At 41.7% G+C, this 25,328-nt stretch overlaps 2 protein-coding genes across 14 annotated transcripts in view; one reads left to right on the top strand and one right to left on the bottom strand.

The window, feature by feature from the left end:
- The window catches only part of LOC105483698 (plexin C1), a 159,288-nt gene extending 136,175 nt beyond the window's left edge, over window positions 1-23,113 (top strand). Inside the window, exons 24-32 of one of the 3 annotated variants that reach the window (XM_011744683.2) lie at window positions 9,567-9,621; window positions 12,567-12,598; window positions 12,694-12,801; window positions 14,010-14,173; window positions 16,315-16,462; window positions 19,197-19,337; window positions 19,418-19,492; window positions 20,045-20,129; window positions 20,639-20,754. In XM_011744683.2, coding sequence (XP_011742985.1) covers window positions 9,567-9,621; window positions 12,567-12,598; window positions 12,694-12,801; window positions 14,010-14,173; window positions 16,315-16,462; window positions 19,197-19,337; window positions 19,418-19,492; window positions 20,045-20,128 — 807 coding nt within the window. In that variant the 3' untranslated portion in view covers window position 20,129; window positions 20,639-20,754. Of the gene's footprint in view, window positions 1-9,566; window positions 9,622-12,566; window positions 12,599-12,693; window positions 12,802-14,009; window positions 14,174-16,314; window positions 16,463-19,196; window positions 19,338-19,417; window positions 19,493-20,044 lie in introns of all 3 variants that reach the window. The other 2 variants (XM_011744680.3, XM_011744681.2) reach the window with 2 other exon arrangements.
- The window catches only part of LOC105483699 (centrosomal protein 83), a 186,228-nt gene that overhangs the window by 14,908 nt on the left and 145,992 nt on the right, over window positions 1-25,328 (bottom strand). For 7 of the 11 annotated variants that reach the window (XM_011744689.3, XM_011744688.3, XM_011744690.3 and 4 more), the window contains one exon: window positions 23,919-24,340. In XM_011744689.3, the coding sequence (XP_011742991.2) occupies window positions 24,236-24,340 (105 nt within the window). In that variant the 3' untranslated portion in view covers window positions 23,919-24,235. Of the gene's footprint in view, window positions 1-1,062; window positions 1,129-23,918; window positions 24,341-25,328 lie in introns of those variants that run through there. The other 4 variants (XR_011608961.1, XR_011608962.1, XR_011608963.1 and 1 more) reach the window with 1 other exon arrangement.

Here is a 25,328-nt window from a genome sequence, read left to right as displayed (position 1 = left end):
GTAGATAGAAGGGGTGCAAACCTGGAAATAGGGAGCCCCATTAGAAGCTGTGGATTTCTGGTGAGGATTGGTGCTGTCCAGCAATAATGCAGTGGCTCTGGACAGACACAGACACACAAATGGAATCGGATGCTCAGGAGGAGGACACCACAGTCATGTGGATGGGAGGGATAGTAGGACGAGGGTGCGTGGGGCCAAGGATGTCAGTTGGGGATGACTGTGCAGATGCCTGGAGGCAGGTGCTTTCCTAGAGATGGAGAAGACAGGAGGAGGAGCAGCTTCCCAGCACACTGGGAGGGTAGGCACCCCCCGTTTTTCACAGCTGTACAGTCCCAGGGAGACAGGTCTGCACCAGGAAGGACCTAGGACTCTGCCAGGTTCTCGCCTCGCCCAGGAAGGAGAGAGACTGTTCCTGAGCAGAGCTTCTTTTACAATGGCCAGGGACAGAGAACACCCATTCTTGGGCTGTTTGGCTGAGTGGGTCACCCAGTTTGGAAGCGGTTATGTTGGGTGATGACTAAGGAGGTGCTGCCCCTGCAGCATTGCTAGAGGGAGTCTAGCAGAGAAAGTCGCAGGCTAGCAACTTGCCCCTGTGCTCACTCTCCTATAGCTCAGACTTGCCAACCCTGGGATCATCTTGCCAAGAGCAGTCATTCTTAGCTTTTGGAATTCATGAAACTCCCCAGGGAGTTTTCTAAAAGTGTGTATTCTTGGGCTCAGGAATAAGGGGCATCTTTGGCTGTGTTTGGAAAAACACAGACCCAGAGGGAAGGTAATGGCCAGGAGGAGGTCAGAGTCAGAGGTGCTGCCCTGCTGGGTGGAAGTGCTTATCATGGCATCAGTTCAGGGTTCCAGACCTGCAGGCCAGCACCTCTCCCTGTGTCTGGGTGGCAGGCTTGTCTTGGCGAGTTCAGAGGGGACACAGCCTCCAAGGCCCTCCTCTGGTGCTGTTGACTGGAGTTCTTGGCTTGCTCAGCTGTGCCTCCCGCCAGGCCTCTCAGCATCCCTCGGCCACCGTGGGGCATGGGGTGGGCCGCAGAGGCAGGGGATGGGGCTACTCACTGCCATTAATAGGAGGAGGCAGGACAAGTCTCTCCAGCAGGGAGAATGAAGAACCACCACAGCTATCTGCAAGGCAAGGGGGAAAGCCTGTCAGGAGAGATAGAACATCAGTCTTCACTGCAGACATAGGCCGTGCTAGACACCTATCTGCTTAAGGATGATAATGAAATTAATCCGGCCTGTAGTCACTTCCCGTCCAAATGATTTATTGGCCTCATACCCCAGTGTTGCTGCATGGTGGTAATAAATGACAAGCCTAGGACATGAGGGCTTAAAGGATTCTCCTTATGTTTAAAAAGCTAAGCCATAAGGCAAATAAACCAGAGAGCCTGAAGGAAACGGGAGGTCACTGGGCTCTGTGTTCTCTATGCCTGGACCATCTCAAAAGCTCCGTTTTTCAAAGCCTGCTTGGAGAAAATAATCCCCCACCACCCTCAGCCACCTACATCTATACTTGATTAAGCAGCGCCTCCGCAGACTCAAAATTTGGGAGTAATTTGACAGGGCTGGGCTGAAGTTTGCTTTTACCCTTTCGTTAAAGAAAAAATTTTCTCTTGAGCACTAGCATTTCCCTCCAAAGAGACAAGATGCTAATTATCAGTCTTATTCATTTACTAAAGTACCCTAGTTTGAGTCACTGTATGTGCTTAAAAGCAAAAAAAAAAAAATTTTTTTTCATTTAAAAATAGGGTCTAATTCGGAGTTTTAAGTGAATCAGACTCACCTCCCTCCAATTAGTCCAAATTAGTTAGGTTTTAAAGTTAATCTGTAGTGACAGCCAGTTCCTCCTACTATCTAAACAAAGTCCCTGCTGTTGGAGAGCCAGCCTGTTTCTTCCTTCCTTGTCTGTCCTTAGGGCAAACACAGTGTAGCTGGTCTCCTCTGAATGATTTACTCTCAGCACATTTGAAGAACAGGTTTCTAGAGGGGATCTGAGGGCACGACAAAAATATAGCATCTCATGGACTAGATGCAGCCCCCAGAGCCCCACATTGCTGGCAGGGACCTGTCACCTAATGGCTGACACCCTTGGCAACCCCCAGCACCGTGGAATTGCTTTCCGTGACGATAACCATTGCAGCCAGTGCCTGGCACTGCTCATGCGTATTAGCTCAATTAATGTCCACAAAAACCCTGGGAGGCAGGTGCTTTCCTTACTCCCATTTTCCATCTGATGAACACAGAGGAGGGTGCATTTCTGCTCATGTCATTCTGTCATGTGCAGACAAAGGGTTAAGCGTGTCTTTACACATGAAGCCACAGGAGTCTTTCTCCCCTATAATTAAACCCTCCCAGCGCGCTTCCTTAACTGGATGTCATTCTGTGTGCGTTGACTATGAAGGGGACTGTGCTTTGCTCTGGTGCCAGCAGGGTCTGGGGCACGTGCACCTGCATGTTCAGGGAGTGGGGCATGCTCGTCCCCTGTGACTGTGGCAGGGTGGTTTCTCTGGGGTCCAGCCTTCTTTATCTCACTCGCACCCTGCTGTGACCTTTGGCTGGGCCGAGTTATTGCACCTGCACCCTGCTGTGGAGTAGTGGCGAGTGTGCAGGACAGGCATTGGGCAGGAAGTTTTCTCTAAAGATCATACTTCTAGTTCTGAGCTGCAAGGTTTTGAGAGGCAGAAGAGTTGTTTAACTGCTGTCGTTAACAGATGTGTACTAATGCAGAAGTGGTCACTGCTAACAAATTTGTAATTCAAAAGATATTTAAAACTCATAGGAATGTCCCAAAGGGTCTGTTAAGTAAGGTCAGCAATCCTTCTAGTCAAGTCCATCATCTGTGACACTAAAAGGGACTGCACAATCACTAAAGGTCTGCTGCAGTGTGAATGTCTTTAGATATTCAGTTAACACGTATAATGCTTCTCGTGTGCTGGGCACTATTCTAGGGCTTTGCCCAATAGCAGCTCTTTCCATCTTCTTTACCTCTCCATGAGATGAATACTATCAGCCCCATTCTGAGGCCCAGGAAGGCTAAGAAACTTGGCCAGAGTCATAGAGCTCCTTCACTGATGCCTCAAGGCTGAAAGCAGATGAAATAAGCACTCTAGAGACTGGGGCTCTGCGCAGGGCCTGAGGGATACCTTCCCCAAATCCAGGCTTTCAGCCCATGCTCCTAACCTCCGAGGCAGCCTGGCTAGAGAGCTGGGCCTGATTGAGGAGAAATCCTGGTAGTTACATTCTCTGATGTCAAATTCATAAAGGGTAACTTCTCTTAAAATCCCAGGACAAATCTCATGTCTGTGAGTTTATCAAAATGCTTCCCTACTTCTACTTTAACCCTCTTTTTGGCCAGCAGTCCGTGAAGATGACAGTTACCTTCATCCAAAGGGAGGCCTCTCTCAGGCATCTGGGCTCTGACAACCCCAACCCAACCGGATCACTCTTGAGTCTTAAGTGTTCAGGGCTTCGCAATTTCCCACACATTCTTGGCGGCCCAACTCCCTCAGGAGGAAGACAGTCTCAGGGTTATCACTAATAGTCCGCAGAGGGAGCTGGCTAGTGGCCTGAAGGTTAATTTCAAGTAAACAAGAGAGAAGCAGGAGCCCTGTGGCATTTTCTCTGGTTTCCAGCATCCTGTAAGCCCTCCCCTGGGTGTCCAGAACCTTCTGTGTGATTTGACCAGCCTGTGGAGGACGTTCTGATGGCCCCTTCCAATGCACTGGTGAACCCCTGTGCTGAAGGACTCGGCAAGGTTATCCCTCAAGCCCTGAGAAACAAGATTTTGTTTTCATCAGTTTCCAGCCTTGGGGCGTCAGTGAGAAGAGCTGAGGGAGAAGACGATATTGACGGAGGGACAGCAATATTGGCGTGTGGCTGCTGGGACAGGATGTGGAATAGAATTCTGTTTTCACATAATATTGTTTCAGCGGAAAAGGTGATTTCAGGAATGAGAGATTTCAGTCAGAGTTTCTGTGTGGTGATTTGATTATCATGTTTTTAGATTTTTTTTCTTTAAATTATCACAATATTCAGAACGTATTCATAATTTTTCATAAAATTTATAGCTACAATGCTAGCATTTCTCTTAGGTGAAGCCATATGAAATTGCCAATAGGTGACCATATTTACCTACAAAAGTAGTAGTTTCATAAGGTTAAACATAAGTTCAACCTTACATTTCTAGAAAATCTCTTTTCATGGAATTCTAAGTTATGCCATAAACATGGTATCTTATAAAGAAATCTTACCTTCACTTGCAAATGGTTTGGAAGATATGTAGCTCCTGTTTATTTTAGAAATGACTTTAAGTTGTTGATATGGGTCTGTTTCTCCCTGAGTGATTACAACTCCTCACTCTAATGATGGGAAAGTCTACAGTCCATCTCTGACACTTCTAACGTGGGGTGGCCCCAATTCCCCTCCATTGATGATTGGAGGAGAATCGCCTGTTGTCACATCGAATCTTAGAACACTGTGAGACTAGAAGGAATTTAATTTGAAATTGCCGTGCGTACCAGTTCTGCTCTGGGCTGGAAAAACAATCCTGCTGCAGATCCAGCTAGTGACATTAATCTTTCTTTGATTTAATTTGGTTTTCATCCCTAAAGTAGGGGCCCAGAGGATGCTCCCTGCCTCACAGGACTAGGGGACGATTAATGAGTCACTCTTAGAAGAGCATTTGGAGCTCCTCAGATGGAACAAACGGCATCATCTTTTTAACACTCTGCATTCCAGGGCACTTTTCAAAAAGGCATTTCTGTCCTTACCTCAGCAGCAGCTGACTTGTGCTAAAAAGAAAACGGAAACCTTTCCCCCACAAACATCTGTAAATAAACTATTTTTCTGTCTTTATAATCGTGTTAAAGTGTCACATGGGGGAAATGTTCCAGCTCTAGAGCAGCTGTGAAAGTTAGAAATGCACACACACACACACAAACAACTCATCCACTAATAAAATGCTTCTACACTTGCTCTTGGGAGATAATTTCAGAGTAAAATTTCCTTGGTACAAGCTGTGTCTATGCTATCTTAATGCCTGAGCACAGCACCAGCAGCGGCCTGTTGCCAGCTCTTGAAGAGACATTTGAACTTCTGGCAGCGCTCCTTATCAGAAGGCCCATCCGTGGTGTTTGTGATTATAGAGTAAGGGTGCTCGCTTTTGGCAAAACAAAGCGTCTGACAGTAGTGAAGTATTGGCTCAACACTCAATGGGAGACATTTGGGATTCATTCTTTGACAATTACCCAGAATGAATCACCAGCTTCCTTTTATAAAAGGATATTTATTGGCTTAGAAACAGAGCATATCCAGTTCTTCGTGGGGAGGAATTTTGTAACTATGTTCAAAGCTTCTCATAAACTCAGTGTCTGAGTATTGCTAAGGGGGTGCCTGCATAGAGCATTTGCTTTAATTGCATCAAATATGGAGGAGAATTGAAAAATCAGCCAGCAAACAATAGCTAAAGGGGAAAAGGAGAGGATGCTCGGTAGTAGAAGCAGAGTCGAAGAGCTCAGTAAGAGTTAAGAATCCCTGCTGGAGACACTTTGCAGAGGCCTGATGGCCCCAGCTGGCCCCTGTCTAGTGCTGCCCCCACCCCATCACCAAGATATCATGCACACCAGCAGTTGGAGGCCTCTGGACTAAACTTAGTGGCTGGCTGGACACAGCTGGCTGGACAGCTGTGTTTGAGGGCCTCTTGAGGGCTGGCTCTTGCTCTGTGTTCCTCCCTATGGGTGCAACCTGAAGGAGATTAGGTTTTAATCCTTTGGTGCTTGCTAGGCGAGCTTGTACATTCTGATAACCAATGTGCATCAGGCCAGAAGAGAAATTCTAGGTTTCCACTCTTTCCAAATTGGGAAGGCCAGGTCCAAATTAATATTAGAATTGAGAACAGCTTTGAAGCTTCAGAGTGGAGGGAAAAGTCACTTAGCTGATAAGGTTCAGAAGTGACAGGGTCAGTCCTCCAGAATGAAGGGGATTTGTGGATCTCTGACCTGCCTCCTTCTTGCCACCCCTTTGTCTTATAATTTTGTGAATGAGCCCCTCCTCCCACAGAGCCAGGCCTGCCCCTAGCATCTTGGCATCTTTGTCCCCCTCTGCCTGAAGGGCACTTCCTTGCCTGGGGATTTGCGAATGCCCATCAGGGTGTGGGGGAGGGGTACTGTAGAGCCACTTGACCCTGGTCTCCATGGTCCCAAAAGGTCTCAGGTGAGAACGCCTGACTTTAACTCCAAAAGAGGCAATATATACAGAGGACTTTCTTTGTCAAATGTATACATTTAAAATCTGTGGCAATTCTTATCAGTTCTATTGAAGCATAATTTTTGAGACAGGGTCTTGCTCTGTTGCCCAGGCTGGAGTGCAGTGGCACAATCATGGCTCACTGTAGCCTTGATCTCCCAGGCTCAAGCCATCCTCCTGCCTTAGCTGGGACTACAGGCATGTGCCACAATGCTCAGCATTGTTTTGTTTGTTTTGGTGGGGAGAGATGGAGATCTGAGTTCCCCAGGCTGGTCTTGAACTCCTAGGATCAAGTATTCCTACTGCTTTGGCCTCCCAAAGTGCTGGGATTACAGTCATGAACCACTGTGTCCAGCCAAAATATAATTTATATTACCATAAAGTTCATTTGTTTAAAGTATACAATGCAGTGGTTTTAAGTATACTTATAGAATTGAGCAGCCATTGCCACAATCTAATTTGAGAACATTTTCATCGCTCCCAATGAAACCTTGAATTCATTAGCAGTCATTCCTTATTTCCCCCACCCCTACTTTAGCCAACTAGTAATCTACAATCTATCTATATAGACTTGCCCATTTTGGACATTTCATATATTCTTGTTTTTTGTTTTAGATTCGTGGGTACATGTGCAGGTTTGCTACAAGGGTATATTGCATGATGCTGAGATGTGGGCTTCTAATGATCCCATCACCCAGACAGTGAACATAGTACCCAAGAGGAAGTCTTCCAGCCCTTGCCTCTACCCCCTTCCCATTTTTAGAGTCCCTCGTGTCTATTGCTCCCATCTTTATAGACATTTCATATAAACAGGGCCATACAATATGTGGTCTTTTGTGACTGGCTTCTTAGCATGTTTTTGTAGTTCATCCATGCTGTAGCATGTATCGGTAATTCTTTCCTTTTATTGTATGCCAATTTTTGGTAGTATACTGATACTACATGAACTAATACATAGTAATAAAGAATGAACTACTTGTAGTTGCAACAGGAATAAATGTCATAGACCTTATATTGACCCTCAAAATCTAGACACAGTACATACCGTATGATTCTATTTATGTGATATCCAAGAACAGGCGAAATTCATAAATGGTGATGGAAGACAGAAAAGTAATTACCTCTGGATGAAGATGGGGTGGTCACTGTCTCGGAAGGGACAATGGGAGCACTTTTCAGGACCTTGCAATATTTTATATCTTGATAAAGGCGGTGGTTATGTCAGTATATATTTAATGTGACTAGCCATCAAGGTGCACACTTAATATTAGCAAAAGTTAAGCATGTCCCACGTTATGCTTAAATTTCAAAGCTTTTATTAAAAAGTATATGCAAATTTTGTGATTTTACAAGCTTTTGAAAAAATGTCACAGGTTGAATATCCCTTATCCAAAATGCTTGGAACCAAAAGTATTTCAGATTTTGGAATTTGCTTGGATTTTAGAATATTTGCATATACATAATGAAATATTTTGGTGACAGGACCCACGTTTAAACACAGAATTTATTAATGTTTCGTAAATACCTTATACACAGAGCCTGAAGGTAATTTTATATAATTTGTGCACAAATCAAAGTTTTTATAGGGTTTTGACTGTGACATGTTATCATGAGATGGTATGTGGAATTTTCCACTTGTGGCACCATGTCAGCACCCAGAAAGTTTCAGATTTTGGAACATTTTGAATTTTCAGATTAGGGATGCTCAACCTGTATATACCTATAGAAAAATAAATAAATCATAAGCGTACTGCTGGATGAATTATCACCAAGTGAGCACGTCCTGAAACTACCACCCATGTCAAAAAATAGAAGCCCTCTTCTGGCCTTTCCTAATCACTGCCACTGCTCTCGTCTCCAAATATCTAACATGATAGTTTTGACCGTTTGGGTTTTTTTTTTTTGTTTTCAAGCTCTATGTAAATGGAATCATTCAGTATACTTTCTTTTCTGTCGAGCTTCTTCTGCTCAACATTATGATGGTAAGATTTACCCATGTGGCGTGTAACAGTAGTTTGCTCATTTTCATTGCTTTATAATCTGTTGTATGAATATGCCCCCAATTATTCTAATGATGGATGTTTGAGTTGTTTCCAGTCTGGGACAATTACAAATAGCTCCCTATCAGGATTTATACTTATTTCTGTGGACTAAAGACCTACATGTGAAACGGCTCTGTCATAGGGTAGACACCAACTTTATATACCACAATTTCTGAAAACCTGTTTCAGCATTTCTTAATAGAGTAGTGTCATAGTCAGTTAGGGCTGCTTTAACAGAATACCATTGACTGGGTGGCTTAAACATTTCTTTCTTAATAGTTCCAGAGACTGGAAGTTCACAGTCAGGGCAAAGTACTAGTAGCTCGGTGAGGACCCTCCTCCTGGTTTGCTGAGAGCCATCGTCTTGTATCCTTGTGTGGTGGAAAGCAGAGGGGACCAGCAAGCTCTGCTGTCTCTTCCTTTTCCTCCTCTGTTTAGAGATAAGGTCTCACTCTGTCGCCCAGGCTGGAGTAGAGTGGCACAGTCAGGGCTCACTGCAGCCTTGAATTTCTGGGCTCAAGTGATTCTCCGCCCAAGCCTCCCAGGTAGCTGGGACTACAGGTGTGCACCAATGCGCCCAGCTAATTTTTAAATATGTTTTTGTAGAGAGGGGTCTCTGTATGTTGCCCAGGCTGGTCTCAGAACTCCTGAGAGTGATCCTCCTCTTCTTCCTTCCAAAGTGCCGGGATCGCAGGAGTGGGGCACCACGCCCGGCCCTGGTGTCTCTTCTTATAAGGGCACTATTCCCATCATGAGGGCTCCAACCTTATGACCTAGCCTCCCAAAAGCCCTACCTCCTAATACCATCACACTGGGATTAGGATTTCAACATAGGAATCTGGAGGAGACACAAACATTCAGTCCACAGCAAGTAACAATTTTTTAACCTCAAAAAATGAAACTGGCCTAGGTCTTTCCTGGCCTCTGAGAATTGGGGGGAATGTCCTAACAAAGTTCAGTCTTCCCCTCTTCCAGGGCTTGCCCACCTTCCATCTGTCCCACAGAGTCCTGGCCTCCACCTTCTGCGTACTACCCTACTGCCTCCCATGGCCTCATCAGCCTCCTCCACAGGACCATGAGCCCCTTGAGGACAGAGACTGTCTTGCTTGTCATTTAGTCCCAGCCTCCAGCGCAGTGCCCAGAACTTAGTAATTCTTGATAAATATTTGATTTAATAAGTGAGAGCATGTAAGATCCATCCAGCCATCTAATTCCTGGGTGAAGTTGAGAAATCCATTAAATTTTGAAAACTCATATATCTTTTATCTTTGGTTTCAGATATCAAATGGATCCACTATAAAAGTCTTTAAGAAGATAGCAAATTTTACTTCAGGTAACCAATATAATATTGTAACATTTTGTTCTCACCCAGCTTCATAAAGTATTGCTTTTTGTCTCTCTCAGCTGTATTGTCACAAAGGTGAGATTGAGTTGTTACTATGTAATTCTCTGAAAGCTGAGAAAAGCCATTTCGATCTCTTTCCAGTCCTAAGAATGTGATCCCTGCAAGAAGGAGAGGAAACTATAAATGGTGGTTGGCCTGGACTGCCCAGCACTGAGGAAATGGCTGCCTCTTTATAGCCCTAAGCTCAGGGCAGAATCTCATAGCTTTTTTCCAACTCTTTAGAAGGATGGGGGCTAACAGAGGAGATCCCCCTGGCAAACTGAGAGGGAAGAGTACAGATAATCATCACACAGCCCCACAGCAAGCGCTGAACCAACAAGATAATCCACTTAGAAGGTCCAAGTCTCCTGTGATAGCACTTGCGAAATTCCCAGAAATTGGAGAGAGACAAACTAAAGGGGGAACTTTTATGGGAAAGTCAATAGGCTGGTCTCTAAAGTGATTTTCTGCTTCCCTGATAGCCCTGGGGCAGGAAATTCCTGTTCCAGGTTTGTCTCCAGAGAAATTATACCCCAGTCAAGACAATCAGCTCTCAGCCCTTGGAAAGGTTCTGAGCTCCTACCAAACAGGCTCCTTTCACACAGCCAGAGGTAGGGCTTCCTGACTCCTGGATTCACTATTAGAAGGAGCAGGGAGCATCTGGTCAGTGCAAACAGGGAATGTGGGGCTCCTGATTATACAGACAGGATGATTGGGTAGGACTCCTTTGGGGAAACCCACCTTCCATCACTACATGGGGCTGTGGTGAAGCCGTCTTGCAGTGTTCCTATCATTCCAGCTTAAGGGGGATGGTGTCTTTGTGTTGAAAAGTGGAAGAGCTGTGGTTTTTAGGTTTCAAAGATTGGGCCTTTTGAAGAGCCTGTTATTTGGGGATTGAATAGTAGAATCTTAGGTTTGGATCTCTTCGTGGGCCCTCCCGTCAGTCAGCACTGCTGCTAGTTCCCGTTCATTGCAACTGAGAGCCACCATCTTATCATCCTGCTAATACTCTGAACCTCCTGTACCTCTGTCCTATCATCAGCCCCTCTGTCAAAATCCCAACCCTGGATGAACCCAACGATTATCTTTTCCTGACCCTATAGCTAGGGAGCCACGGAAGAAAGGCACATAATGGCACACTGGGGGTCACTATAAGTTCACGGTGCCCAACTTGACCAGGGCCCTCCACACAGCCTGCTCTCATTGGGTTTCTCTGGGCAGCTCATCTCTGTGTTGTCCATAATGTCTGCCTTCTCTCCTCAAAGCTTTGACCTACACAGCTCTCCTCTCAGCAGATGACTTCACCCTGCACTCTTTACAGAGAAAACAAATCAGAAGTCCCTCAACAGCCAATACCAAACCTACCAACCTTACCTGCACCTGCCTTCTTCCTTGATGCTCATGGGCTGACCTTCTTCCATTCAAGGCCAGTCTCTCACCTGTACTTTGGGTTCCATCATCCTTTCCAACCTTCTCTATCCTTATACTACCAGTAATCTCTTTTCTCACCTGTACTTTCTTTCCCTCTCCATCTACTCCCCATTTTCCATTAGCATTTCAAGATGTGCTAGTCTCTCTCATCTTTAAGACAATGTCTCGCTATTGCCCAGGCTGGAGTGCAGTGGTGCAATCATGGCTCACTGAAGTCTCAACCTCCTGGGCTCAAATGATCCTCCCATCTCAGCCTCCCAAGTAGCTGGGATTACAGGAGTGTGCTACCATGGTCAGATAATTTTAAAATTTTTTTGTAGAAGGCCGGGCGCGGTGGCTCACGCCTGTAATCCCAGCACTTTGGGAGGCCGAGACGGGCGGATCACGAGGTCAAGAGATTGAGACCATCCTGGCTAACACGGTGAAACCCCGTCTCTACTAAAAATACAAAAAATTAGCCAGGTGCGGTGGTGGGCACCTGTAGTCCCAGCTACACGGGAGGCTGAGGCAGGAGAATGACATGAACCCAGGAGGTGGAGCTTGCAGTGAGCCAAGACTGTGCCACTGCACTCCAGCCTGGGCAACAGAGCAAGACTCCGTCTCCAAAAAAAAAAAAAAATTTTTTTTTGTAGAAATGAGGTCTCGCTATATTGTCCAGGCTGGTCTTGAAATCCTGGGCTCAGGCGGTCCTCCTGCCTTGGCTTCCCAAAGTGCTGGGATTACAGATGTGAGCCACTGAGCCTCTCTCAACTTTAAAACAAACCAAATGCTTTACTTCCACTCTTCCCTCCATTTACCACTCCCTTACCCTTTACAGCCACATTTCCTCACTCTGCACTACTCTCGGCTTGCTCTGTGAGCACCACCTCATTGTCCTTTGAGATCCTAGAAAGGGTCAGCTCCTTCCTACCTTTGGGCCTTCCTGCAATTTGCCTAGCTGACTCTATCTCTTCATTAGATTCAGCTCAAACATCCCTTCCTCAAAAACTTCTGGACTAGATTTAGTCTCTTGTTAGATAATTTCCTAGCATATAATTCTCCTTCATAACCTTTATCACAATTATAATTGTGTACCTAGAAGTTTGATGTCTCTCATTGGCTAGAATGCAAATTTCATCAGGGTGGGAACTAGGTCTTATTCCTTGCTATATGCCCAGTAGTCCCTGGCACATAGGAGGTGCTCTAGGTACATTTGTTAAATGAATGAGGCTTGAGTCTTTCCTACAGCAAGAGATCAGAGATCACTAGGGAATCTACTTCCCCCTCCAATCCCTAGCCCGTCCCATCTTCACGCTGTTCTTAAGATCTTAAGATGCAGCAGAGGGAAAAATGTAGCTCAAGTCAAAAAGCTCAAGTAACTTCAGTATATAGCACAAATGGGGCTTTTTATGAGAAGACCAATTAGCCTATGGTTGGCTTTTTTTTAATGGACTGCTTTCTCTCCCTCTTTCTCTGGCGTTCAGATGTGGAATACTCAGATGACCACTGCCATTTGGTGAGTTCAGGCTTTCTTGTGCTCACCGCTGAATTGCATGCCTTCTGTAGCATGGATGGTCTCCTTGGGTAACGCTTCTGCTGTCTTCCCTTCAGATTTTACCAGATTCGGAAGCATTCCAAGATGTGCAAGGAAAGAGACATCGAGGGAAGCACAAGTTCAAAGTAAAAGAAATGTATCTGACAAAGCTGCTGTCGACCAAGGTACACTTACTGTTCTGGGAGCACTTGATGGCTACCTAGGGGGTGTATGATATGTTTGACTTAATTTCCACTGAAGTGTGAAAATGTTACAAATCCCTTGTGCCTTCTAGCAAAGCAAAATGAAAGTTTAAATTGTAAACACTTCCTACCCCGTTCTTCTTTTTATACACTACAAAGATAATAGCACTTTACAAATTTGTGCTGTAGTATCTTCAGTCAGAGATTTAATATTGTTCCCAGTATCTTTCCCTACCATTTCATTATTATTGTTATTTTTTAGGTTGACAGCATAATTATTCCTTTTTGTTTACTTGTTATTATAGATGTGCAATAAAACTCCCTTTTTGAATTGCAAATAAAATGAAGAGGATGGGAAGGGTCAATGGCTATAAACCTACTAAATCTTACTGATTTTTGTTTTTCATTTTAAAATTAAGAATTCTGCTCACACATAAAAGTGTCAGATGTGAAAGCCGGTGGAATACCAAACTGGGAGCAAATTTTACTTTATCTGGCTTTTAGTGGAATTAACAGAAGTCTGTGGTGATCTTTTTTTTCTCCCCCTCTGGAATGATGAGCACTATAAATGCTATTATCTACACTTGGCCCCAGTAACTTGATGGGCATGCTTCTTCAGATTATAACAAAGAATCTGCTTAGAGCTTAGGAGATTTGTTTAGTGGGCAGAGGACAGTCCAAGCCTCTTGATTTTCTCAGCTGTCCCATAGAGCTCAGCGTATTTGGCTTTTGTAAAATACTCAAATGCTTTGGAAAGTACACAATAAAACCTTATGATAGAAATATATGCAACAGGAAAAATTCTGGGAACAGAGCAGCATCACTTGAGCTTTTCCAGGCTGAACATAATAAAAGCCAAATATCCGTGGCTTCCTGGTTTATGTAAACAGCCCTACAACTGACATTTCAACTGCTAGAGATTTCTGAGATATCCTCCCAGTTGACTAAACAATGTTGTTATCAGCAAGAAGCTTATGAACCAAATCTAAACCTGGGCATGGATTTTCAGGACTTTTGTCCCATACTGTGAGCACTGGCCTCATTTGACAATTTTACATTTTTCTCTTCAGTTTGTTTTTCCCTGTTTTGCACATTATTTTCCCTGAATTTGGATTAGATTTTGCTATTACATTTTCCAAACCACTACCACAGTTTTTAATCTCCCAAATCTGATGTTGTCTGTCTTTCAGGTGGCAATTCATTCTGTGCTTGAAAAACTTTTTAGAAGCATTTGGAGTTTACCCAACAGCAGAGCTCCATTTGCTATAAAATACTTTTTTGACTTTTTGGACGCCCAGGCTGAAAACAAAAAAATCACAGATCCTGACGTCGTACATATTTGGAAAACAAACAGGTGGGAATGTAGGTGATTATTGCCTGTTTTCAAGAATCTGGGACAGAATATTAACTAAAAAAAAGACACAGATAGTTACAGAAGGATTCATTTATCTCTATATCAGAATCTTTGGGCTTGGTAAGCTATCATGTCAAAGTAGTTTCTTATTCTGTTACTATTTTTAAACAATAAAGGAAACTATTCCTATGCCAAGAATCCTATTCTTGAAGATAAACTGTTATCTTTGGTGCATGATAAAGACTTTGTCTCGAATGTTAAGTTGACCAGCAAAGAATGAGAAATTAATATTTGTGATTTTATATCATTTTTGCATTAGAGAAAATGTTATGATAAACCATTTTTAGTTCCTAATCAGTTACTGTGCAGTCCCAAACTGTCTATGCTCATTCTGTACAGATTTTTATTTTATCAAGTGTAGTACTCAGATACTATGGTAATTAGCCAAAAGTCTGTGTTTTGTTTTGTATTTTAATATTTTACCTTAAGCACAGGCAAGGTATCCAAATTTTGCCTCCTCAGTAAAGAAATGTAGCTCATGATCTCTCTTTGAAATGCTGTGTGCATGGGCCGGATAAGACTCAGTTATGATGAAGTAGAACTTCTCAGTGCAAGCCCAAGGCTTTCCAGGCACTGAAGGCAGCCAGGTCACTTTAAATGAGTATCAAAAGCTGAAGTTTCAGAGCTCTAGGTCTAATCTCCCATTTAATTCGGATCTATCCCAATTCTCTACACTGGCTTGCTCCCTTCTCTTCCTGTGTTCTAGCGTCTTTTTTTGAGACAGGGTCTCCCTCTTGTCGCCCAGGCTGGAGTGCAGTGGTGGAATCTCGGTTCACTGCAACCTCTGCCTACTGGGCTCAAGTAATTCTCCCACTTCAGCTTCCCAAGTAGCTGGAATTCGAGCATGCCACTGCACTCAGCTAATTTTTAAAACTTTTTGTGAGATGAGGTCTCACTACATTGCCCAAGCTGGTCTCAAACTCCTGGACTCAAGCCATACTCCTGCTTCAGCCTCCCAAAGTAGTGAGATTACAGGTGTGAGCCACTGCCCCTAGCCTGTTCTAGCCTCTTATCTGTAGTCCCTGCCACTCCCAACCACTCCCACATCAAGCCTGGGAGCTGAGGACCACCATTCCACCTTGAAGATTGTGGCATCTGAGCAGGGCAGCAGCCAGGACAGTAAAGCTATTGGGAGACCCAGCAGCATATGGTGGAGATAATGAGCTGAGCCAGAGTTGAAAAGGAGATAATGGAAGGACTTTGAACCAGTCCCAAGTTCATGTTCGGGTATTTGAGTACCTACTATGGGCCAAGCAGTTAGGTGCTGGAGATACAGTAACAAAACAGATGAAAGTCCAGGTCCCATTCTAATAGCTGGGGACAGACACTAAATGCAGTATGTAAACAGTAGTACATTAGCAGATGATGAGTGCAGTGGAGAAAGTAGGAAAGGAGGCTAGTATGTGTCAGGACTAGGTGATCCGAGAAGGCCTCACAGAGATGGTGACACTTGAGCCAAGTCTTGAAAGAGGAGAGGGCATAAACTATGAGACTACCTGAGGCAAGAAAGTTTCAGGCAGACAGATGCCAAGAGCACAAGTTGTGAGGCACATGCTTGCTTGACCCGTATGAAGAACAGCAAGGAGTATAGGAGAGTTGGAATGAGTGCGGTGAGGAGCAGTGGGATAGGAGGGCAGAGGGGCCAGGTCGTGCAGGGTGTTATCCAGAGGGAGATGGACAGCCTCAGAGGGTTGGAGCAGAGGAGAGACATAGCCTGATTCTGTGTTGAGAGGACTGCTGATAGGCGAGAACAAACTGTCAGGAGACGGGAAATAATCCAGGTGAGAGAGATTATATATAAAATCAAGAGCTATCTGGAGAAAATTCTTGTCCATGGCCATTTTCAAACTTACCCTCCTCTATCCTCCTTTTCAGTAGCTCTGGCAGTTAACCCTTTCTTGTTCTTTCCAAGTGAGCTTCTGTCTGTCATTTGGTATGTTTGCCTAAGCAGAGTTGTATACTTCAATAACAAGGACAAAAACACTCGTTTACAAACTGTGATAAACAGACCATTGGCTTCATGAATGGCCCTATTTCATGAATGGCCCTATTTGAAAAGAGATTATTCTCTCTTTGAACAGCCTTCCTCTTCGCTTCTGGGTAAACATCCTGAAGAACCCTCAGTTTGTCTTTGACATTAAGAAGACGCCACACATAGACGGCTGTTTGTCAGTGATTGCCCAGGCATTCATGGATGCATTTTCTCTCACAGAGCAGCAACTAGGGAAGGTAAGGCCCAGCTTGAGTATTTCCTGTATGAGTCTTATGAGTTTGACACACTTGTCTTTCTGATAAGCACTCAAATAACAAACAATTGGTCTAAACTACACCAGCTAAAAAGAAATAGCAAGGGCCACTGTAAATTTGCTGTTCTTTAAAATCTGTCTCATTATTTTTAATCTAATTTTTTAAAAGGGAAAAACAAAATAATTAGCCCCACCTGACTGCAGAATTCTGCCTGTGAAAAACTTTATCACAAAGTATGCATTTTGTTTCCTAGAAAAACATTCTATGGACACTGATAAACTGTTAACCCAAAATATGCAACTATTGAAATTTGCCTAAATAAATTCTATTTGAATATACATAAAATGCCTATTTGAATGTAACACATTGCTTATGGGACAGAAAATCTTGCCTGAGATTTCTAACAATACCAGTTTGTCTGTTTCTAATCAAAGCATGAGTACTGTTTTCCTATGGTTTTCTTTGCTGATCAAAAGTCCCAAGAACGCAAAGAAAGAAAAATACAGAGCAGACTTTGAAAGAGATGTTTTGGTCTTATTTGAGCACTCCAAAATATACGAAACTGAGCAATATCTGTGCCTAATGGATCTTTGAACACTGAGGAGGAGCTCTTGGGTGGGACTTTAAGAGTACCTGGAATGAATGGAGACTGATGTTCCGTAGGTGCCTCAGACTCCCAGTCATAATCTAAACGCTTTATCATCAGTATTTCTGCAAAACAAACCTGTTTTTACTTTTGTCTTCCCTAGCATTGCCTAGTCTCTCAAGGTAGAATCCTCAACGTTATCTTTGATTCGCTCCTCTTCCTTCCAACCTCTATCCCCAAACTATTGGTTACCACTCACTTCTGTCTCAAATGTCTGTCCCTCCCTCCTCCTTACTTAGCCTTATCACTTAGCCTTATCCCTTCATCCTATCCCTACTGGGATAATTGCTTCCTAATTGGGGTCCTTGCCCCTGCTGTCTACCTATCCCCTAAACTTTTCCTTTTCACTCTCTCTCAGGTAATCTTTCTAAAACATAAATCTGATGTTGTCAGTCTGCTTCTTAAAAATTGCAAATATTTCCCATTACCACCTACCAGCTAAAGTCTTCACAGTGCAACATAGTGCTTCCTGATGGCCTTCAGCCCTCTTTGCTGGCCTCGTTATTTTCTTGCACACTCCACATACCCACTGTGCTACAGCTTTTACTTTTCCCAAGTTCACACCATGAACTTGTTCTCACACCCCTTTGCTCATCTTTCTCATCTTTCTCATCTTTCCTGTCTTACAATCTGTCTAGTAAAATCCTCCCCATTCATTCATCATAAACATTTTATTCATTCAACAAACATAATTTCCTAATGAGGACCAGAAACTGTAGGAGACTCAGATCAGTCTAAATACGCCTACTTTGTGAACTTCCCCAATGTATTTCCTACAGTACTTTCTTCATTTGACTAACAAAGTTCATCTTAGCTTGCAGCACACTGAAAGGCACTTAAATGTTTATTCACACTAAAAACATTTATGAATTATGTTCTTGACACATTTCACTTAATCCTCACAAGTACCAAATAAGGTAGTTATTATTACCCTCATTTTATAGATGAGAAAATTGATGTTCTGGGAGGTTACAAGTCTTGCCTGAAACCACACAAAGTAGCAAATTATGATTTCTGATTTATCCAACTCTTTTTGTCAACTCCTGCAGCTAATTATTTGTATCATAGTAAGCACTTCGTAAATCTGTCTTTGCAACTAGATTGTAAGCTTCTCAAGGGCAGTCACTGGTCTTCATCATTGTACTCTCAATGCCTGCTCCAGTGCTTGCTTAATAATGTTTACTGAATGAATGAATGATAGCATGATTTCTGGGTTCCACTTAAATTTGACAAATGAGAAAATCTCAATAATATCTCAGTCTCTAGGCATCCTTCAGAATGATTCATCAAGCCATTGATTCAGCCTCACGGGCTGGGACATTAGCCCTATCGTTAACTTACCTATCTTTCCTGAGTAGAATTTTTTAAAGTTTTGTGAAAAATAATGACTTTTAAAAATAAAATCATATTTAATTTTTAAATATCACTGTTATAATTATGTAGAAACATTCAAACTGCCAGGGAACCTTTGCAAAATCACATATCAGAGCCACCAATACTAATGACCATGTGTTCCCTTGAAGAAACTGGAAGATCTTTATAATCTAATGAAATAAAAGGGACAAGCTGGAAAATCTGCCACTGCCAATTACTTACCAGTTTCATGGTTATATAAAGGGCTCAATCAGACCTACAATCAAGTCTTTTATAAATGCCAAATTCACTGGTGGGTGAGGATGAGAGCAAATGTTTTAATTCAGGCTTTTTACAACCATTAGTAATGAACTATGATTGAAATAAGTTCCATTGTTACAGTAACTCAAAATCATGCAAAAATAATAATTTTAGTTCTTTTATGAGAGGAAGGCAGAATATATTAGCATTTAATCTGCCTGAAAATAACAGTGACTCACCAGAACTATCTAGATAGCAGTCAGTCATTCAGTCAACAACATTTAAGGCCTATTGCATGAAGCCTTCTAGCAAGAGGTAAAACTGGTGGTGGGGGTTCAGCTACATTGGTGTATTATAAATTCCTCCCCCACCTTTTTTTTTTTTTTTTTTTTTTTTTTTTTTTTTTTTTTTTTACTGTTTTGGTGATGGTTGCTTTTTTTTTTTTTTCTTCCCCAGGAAGCACCAACTAATAAGCTTCTCTATGCCAAGGATATCCCAACCTACAAAGAAGAAGTAAAATCTTATTACAAAGCAATCAGGGATTTGCCTCCATTGTCATCCTCAGAAATGGAAGAATTTTTAACTCAGGAATCTAAGGTATCATTAGAAAGCAGAAATAAGCTTATATTTGGTTACTTTAAGTCATTTCAGAATCTCTCAACAAGTCTGTCTTTTAGAAACACGAAAATGAATTTAATGAAGAAGTGGCCTTGACAGAAATTTACAAATACATCGTAAAATATTTTGATGAGGTAAGATTTTAAACAACATTGTTTTTAACCTATGAATCAGGCACAAGGATGTGGTTATAGCATTCTATCAGTTTCAGAACAGCTCTGGCATCCCAAAAGGCCAGAAAGGGAAGCCAGGAAGCCTGTCTGAGATGGGGGATCCTGGCACTGAGCCAGACCCTGCACATGGCTGCTCCTCTTACAGTTTTATCATGCTGCCCACATTTGGACCAGCCTGAATGTACATTTGAGTTCATGGGGCCTACAGTCACACTGACTCAAGTTAACTTTGATGAGTAAGTAGTGGCCCTATCAAATGGGGTCAGCTTATGCTTGATTGTAATTTGCTAAAAATGAAAGCTAAGCTTGTTAAATTGCCTAGATTCTGTATTCAATCGTTATATGAAATTATGACATATTTCTAACTTAACTATTTCAATAAACCATTCTCCTTTATGATTAATTCTCCTTAATCTGGGTTTTTTTCTTTGGAAATTCACACAGACACATTCATCAGATGCTTTGTTTCCAAACAAATGTTAACTCCCCCTTCCCTGATTCCCCCCCAATCAGTCATGCTGGGACAGGCTATCCATGTCAATGGTGAGAATAGCTCACCAATTCCATTTGCTACTTGAAGATGAAGTGAAGCTCTAAGGTAGGGTAGAGGCAATGAGTTCTTAAACATGATAAGCATCCCTCGTTCCAGGGGTCAGGGGAGAGAAGGGAAGCACTGGGGAAGGGAGGGGAAGAGGAGGGACTACACTGCCCAGATGGGAGGGAAGGGAAGGATCTGTCTCTGACCAGGATGTCCTTGCCTGCTGCATTTAAGGAGAAATACTTGCCTGCATGTTGGCTGCCCAGGAATGCTTGCTGTGCTTGGAATGGCTGTGACATAATGCATAAAGCAGGGCCTTGGAAGCCTGGCCCCATATTTGTAAGCAAATAGTTGGTATTTCTTGCGAGCTTCTATTTTAAGCCAAGGTATTGTTGATCCTGTGATAAGGACTTAGCAAAACAACTTGCAAAGTGAGTATGTAAATGATGGAAGAAAATGTTGGCATCTGTTTCATACAGATTTTACCACTCATAGCATCAGGTATGCAAAAAACAGAATTGTAATGCTAAAACCACAATATCTAAAATAACTGTTCTAATTGTCAACAGATTCTAAATAAACTAGAAAGAGAACGAGGGCTGGAAGAAGCTCAGAAACAACTCTTGCATGTAAAAGTCTTATTTGATGAAAAGAAGAAATGCAAGTGGATGTAAGCACTCTGGGGCCTGGCTTAATCTGGCAAAGTTCTTCAGACGACTTGGGAGCAAAATGGCTGCTTGAGCTACTCTGTGTCGTTAATTTCTTGTTTGCACATAGGTTCCACTTTGAGCACTGTCTTTTTAAGAGACCAAGGCACATGCACAGCTTTAAAAAAGCATACCAACCATTGTGCCTGTGTGTCTACTGTGGGAACCCTTCTGTAAATAGAGTTGAAGTGGTTGTTGCAAACAGTCTCCTTGTTTACAGAGAATACAGGGCCAGTAAGCGAATGTCAGTATTGTAACTACAGTCTCCACTTAAGCACAATGGTATAAGTGGTTTTGTTTGAAAACTACAGCTATGTAGCACTTGTGCTACACTGTACCTCTTCATTGTAAAGGGATACTGCCAGTGCTCAAAACAAAATGTGAAATGAGTCATTTGGAAACAAGGTGGGGGTGTTAGGGCAACCTCGAGGATTTGCAGCATTGAAACTTTCCCCAGTAGTTCTTGGAAAAGCCGACCGCAGAATTTGGTAGTGTACACTTAGCATTTGTGAGTGTGTGTGTGTGTTTAAACCAAAAACTAACAGTGTTGCAACATTGTTGAAAGGGCTCGTGTTTTTCAGTGGTCATCAACTGCACTCCATCAAACTCACCTCCATTTCACCAAGGAGCTCTAAAGTAAGGAGAGTGGGCTTTATTAAATGAACAGCATTTTAACCAGATACTTTGTCTTAATGTATGTTCCTTTTTTTCCCACCTATTTTTTCATACTAAATGTATTTGATAGTGGACATGTTGAATATTTACAAAAAAATCAATTCATTTCTGTTTCAAAACCTTTGATCAGAACGATCTGTGGAAGAGTAACTCCATTTCTATATGAGTGTCTCCTTGCTTTAGATTTCTGGTGAACCCTGTGGTTATGAATACTTGTGTGTGATTTTAAAAAAAAAGATACATTTTACATTTCATCGAATTGCTGTTCACACTGGAGTATTATATATAAATAGATATATTTGAGGCCCAAGGCCTGAAAAGTATTAGTATACAACTTGGTATCTTAGTCTTACTATGTACTTTTTGAAAGTATTCCTCGCAGGAGAAAGAATTTAAAATACCCATTTTATTCATGCCTTTCTTTTTAAAAAATTCTCTATCCAGTTATACTGTAGTCTTTTTAGTGCTGATTTTTTATTCCTGAATTTTTGCTGCTCATGACCAGTTTTAATACCACTGTGTTTTCCTTCTATTAAACCAGAAGAAGTAAACAGCATAATTGGCAACTCTTTTCTTGTGGCAGGCACCTTTTACCCTTGGTGCTCCAAATCCCCCATCTAGGAAAGAAATTTTTTCAAGTCAAATAACATTGATCACATATTCCTTGAAATCATTTACCAACACTGTATGGAGCATTAGGATTTAAATATGAATTTGTCTTAGATAAAGGCAATTCCTTTTTGCTCCTGAATTATCTGGAAAAGCATGAGAGAGGTGACACCTCAACAAACTGATCAGAGAAAATAAGCAGTTACTACCCTGATAGGCACCTTCCCAATCTTGTTGCTTTTGACCATTGTCTGTCCAACGGACACACCTCAAACAAAACTACCAAATAGGTTATAGATCAGAATAAAGGTGAGAGGTCTGGTCCCCATCTAAGGCTGCTACAGTCTTCAAAGAGGCAAAGGAGTTCATAAGAGAACAACAGTAGGAGAGTTGAGAGCCAAGGGTAGGAGAGTTGCCCAAAAGACTTCCCCTACTTTAGGGTACTGAAAACGCAAAGGATCAGCTACAGCTTTATCTAAGTATTTACTGAATGCTACATGAGGGTGTCCCTGTCCAGCTTTCTGACACATGAGTCCTGTGTGGAGAGTTACCTCCTCTTCCGGGGACTGTGCTGTTGGGAACTTTGGGCAAGTCACTTACCTCTTTGTGCCTCAATTTCTGTATAATATTTCTAAGCTACCTCACTGAGGTGGTATGAAGATTCACTAATGTATGTAGCGTGTTTGTCAATCCTCCAGTGAAAAGCACTATCTAGATCACATTTTGGATCACATTAGCCAAATGCAGTAAATGGCCAAATTAGATGTGTGCTGAAGACAATCAGTCACTGGGTCTATATTAAACAGCAACCAGAGCAACAAATGGCAAACAATTTCTATTTTCAAGTTTCTTTGCATATTTTTTTGGTGCAAAACAGTTCATTTATAAACTTTTTTTTCTAACACTAGTGTCTACAGCAGCATTTAAAAAATTCTGTTACCTTTTCTGTATTAGGATTTAAACTCTATTTCTTATTGTATACCTGATTGAAGCTGTTCTTGGAGATGAATGTTTTAATGTCTATACCCAAAAAAAATAAACATTTTGATGTAACTGTGGACTGTCTTTTTTTTTTTTTTTCAATTTTCTAGTTATAATAGGTTTTTTATTCTAAGTGGCTCCATGGAAATTATTTTTCAGAGACAAGGTGTCACTGTATATGCTGTGAATAAGCAGTTATACTATGTAGTAAGTAAACCTAGTTTCTTGCTAAATGGCGCTAAGGACTGCTCAATTACAATCCTGGCCTCCACTATCAACCTGGACTTTTGACTATAAACACCTTGGGATAATGAACATTCCACTTAATTTGGGAGACTTGGGCTTTAGCCTTGTTAACATGAAATTATTCCAGCAGAATTCCTCTAAAAGATACCACATTAAAAAGGCTTCCAGTGGGTGTAAAAAAAATGAGAGCATACTTAGGGACACAAAACACATAATTATTTGGTTAGAGCTACAGTAATGGGAAGTAAAGTTAAATACCAACAATGTTTATAAAGGGACCTGAGTTCAAGTTTTATAATCAATGGCCCCCTTGTTAATACAGTAATATGATTTAATTATTTGCACTTATTTTCTAACAAAGCCAAAGTCAGTAGACGGTCATATTGCTAAATATATGCTATATGGTTTATGTAAAATTAAACACAAGACAATATAGATTAAAAAAATATTAAGCTCTTTAATAAATTATGTATGTGTACACAGCTTTTAGAAAAGGTAGCGTTTTGAATATAGATACCTTTACCTTCTTTATGCTGACTTTTAAATTGTCATCTTTTTATATAGTAAACCAGAAGATGTGTACGGACCCTGTTATTGCCAAGTATCCCAAGGATGAAGAGGGAATTAATGATAGTTATATTTCACTCAAAATGCCAAAAAAAATTTCAACAAAGTAAAAATTTTAAAACTTGACTCTAGTTCCTTTCATTCTCAAACCATTGTCAAATATTCTAAATATCTGAGACTTTCTCTTGTAATGCTTCACTTGTATAATCCTAAAATCCTGACAGTCATACAATACAGCATGTAGTAGTAGGTACCTTTTCTTGAGGCACATTCAAGTGTTTTGGCAAACAGTAAAAAGTATCTAAATGCCACAGGTTAAAACATCAAGTTTTACTGAGTCACCAACTTCACCTCTTTTGATCTGCCTGTTCTCCAAGAACATCATTCTCCAGAAGATCCAAGTTCCTCTAGTTGTCTTCTTTGTGTTGTCTCCAGTTCTTCTAGTCTTTTGCGAAGTAGGGAGAGTTCCCTTTGATGTTGTTCCTCCTTAAAATGATGTAGAGAAAGCATAGCAAAAGAAACTATTAAAAAAACTAGTAGAAAAGTAACTATTAGGCAGCAGCCTTGGACTGCCTCTTTTATATATGCCTATAATATGTGGCAAGGAAATGTTGACCACCGTAGCAGTCTAAAAACAGTAGCATGGGCTAAACTACCATCTAGTTTTGCTTCTCTCCTGCCTCAGGCTCTAGCCTTAAGCAAAACCCATAGTCTGTTCTTCTCTAAGTGTAAAATTCACCAGGGAGTGAATTAGAAAATACTAATGCAGGGCCCACGTATACTTACATGGCATCTTTCCAACAACACTGGTGTTTAACAGCAGTTTATTATATAATAAAGCACTTGGCCTTAGATTCAATTCAGTGATTAAAATCTGTGCTTACATTATAAAACGTAATTACTTATTAATACTCCATCTTCTGAAAATGAATCAAATCTGATTCCTTCAATACCTCAGGGGCCTGATACAACAGAAAGAGCCCAGGTTTTGGATTCAACAGGTTTAGGTTTGAAACTTTGTCACTTATTAGCTATGACCTTATACAAGTCACTTCAGTCTGAATCAGTTCCCTTACCTATGAATTAGGAATAGTAATATCTGCCCTCAAAGCATTTTTCGTTAGTATTAGGCATTGCACGGAACATGCAGTTCACTGCGTTAGTAAATTCTCAGTAGTAATTAGTATTAACATTATGAATAAGCTACAAACTCTAGGTTACTCAAAGACTCAATCAACTTTCCTCTTTTCTATTGTCCAGTAAGAGATTTCACTCCCAGCACCATCACTAAAGGATCATGATTCAAACTGAATTCAGCAAATTTCTAGGCTAAATGAAAGGGAAGAAGTTAAAACTAGTTTTAAATGTTTATGCCATTTTTGTGGTGAATTTTGAGCACTGACCAAAGTGATAATGAGTTTTATCACCATATTTAAACATTAAAAACCTACAAAAATGTATGACTTTTTTTCTA

The sequence above is a fragment of the Macaca nemestrina genome, chromosome 10 (genome assembly GCF_043159975.1).
Source record: "Macaca nemestrina isolate mMacNem1 chromosome 10, mMacNem.hap1, whole genome shotgun sequence".
NCBI lineage: Eukaryota > Metazoa > Chordata > Mammalia > Primates > Cercopithecidae > Macaca > Macaca nemestrina.
Note: the sequence above shows the minus strand (reverse complement) of the source record. Positions and strands in the feature narration are given on the sequence as shown.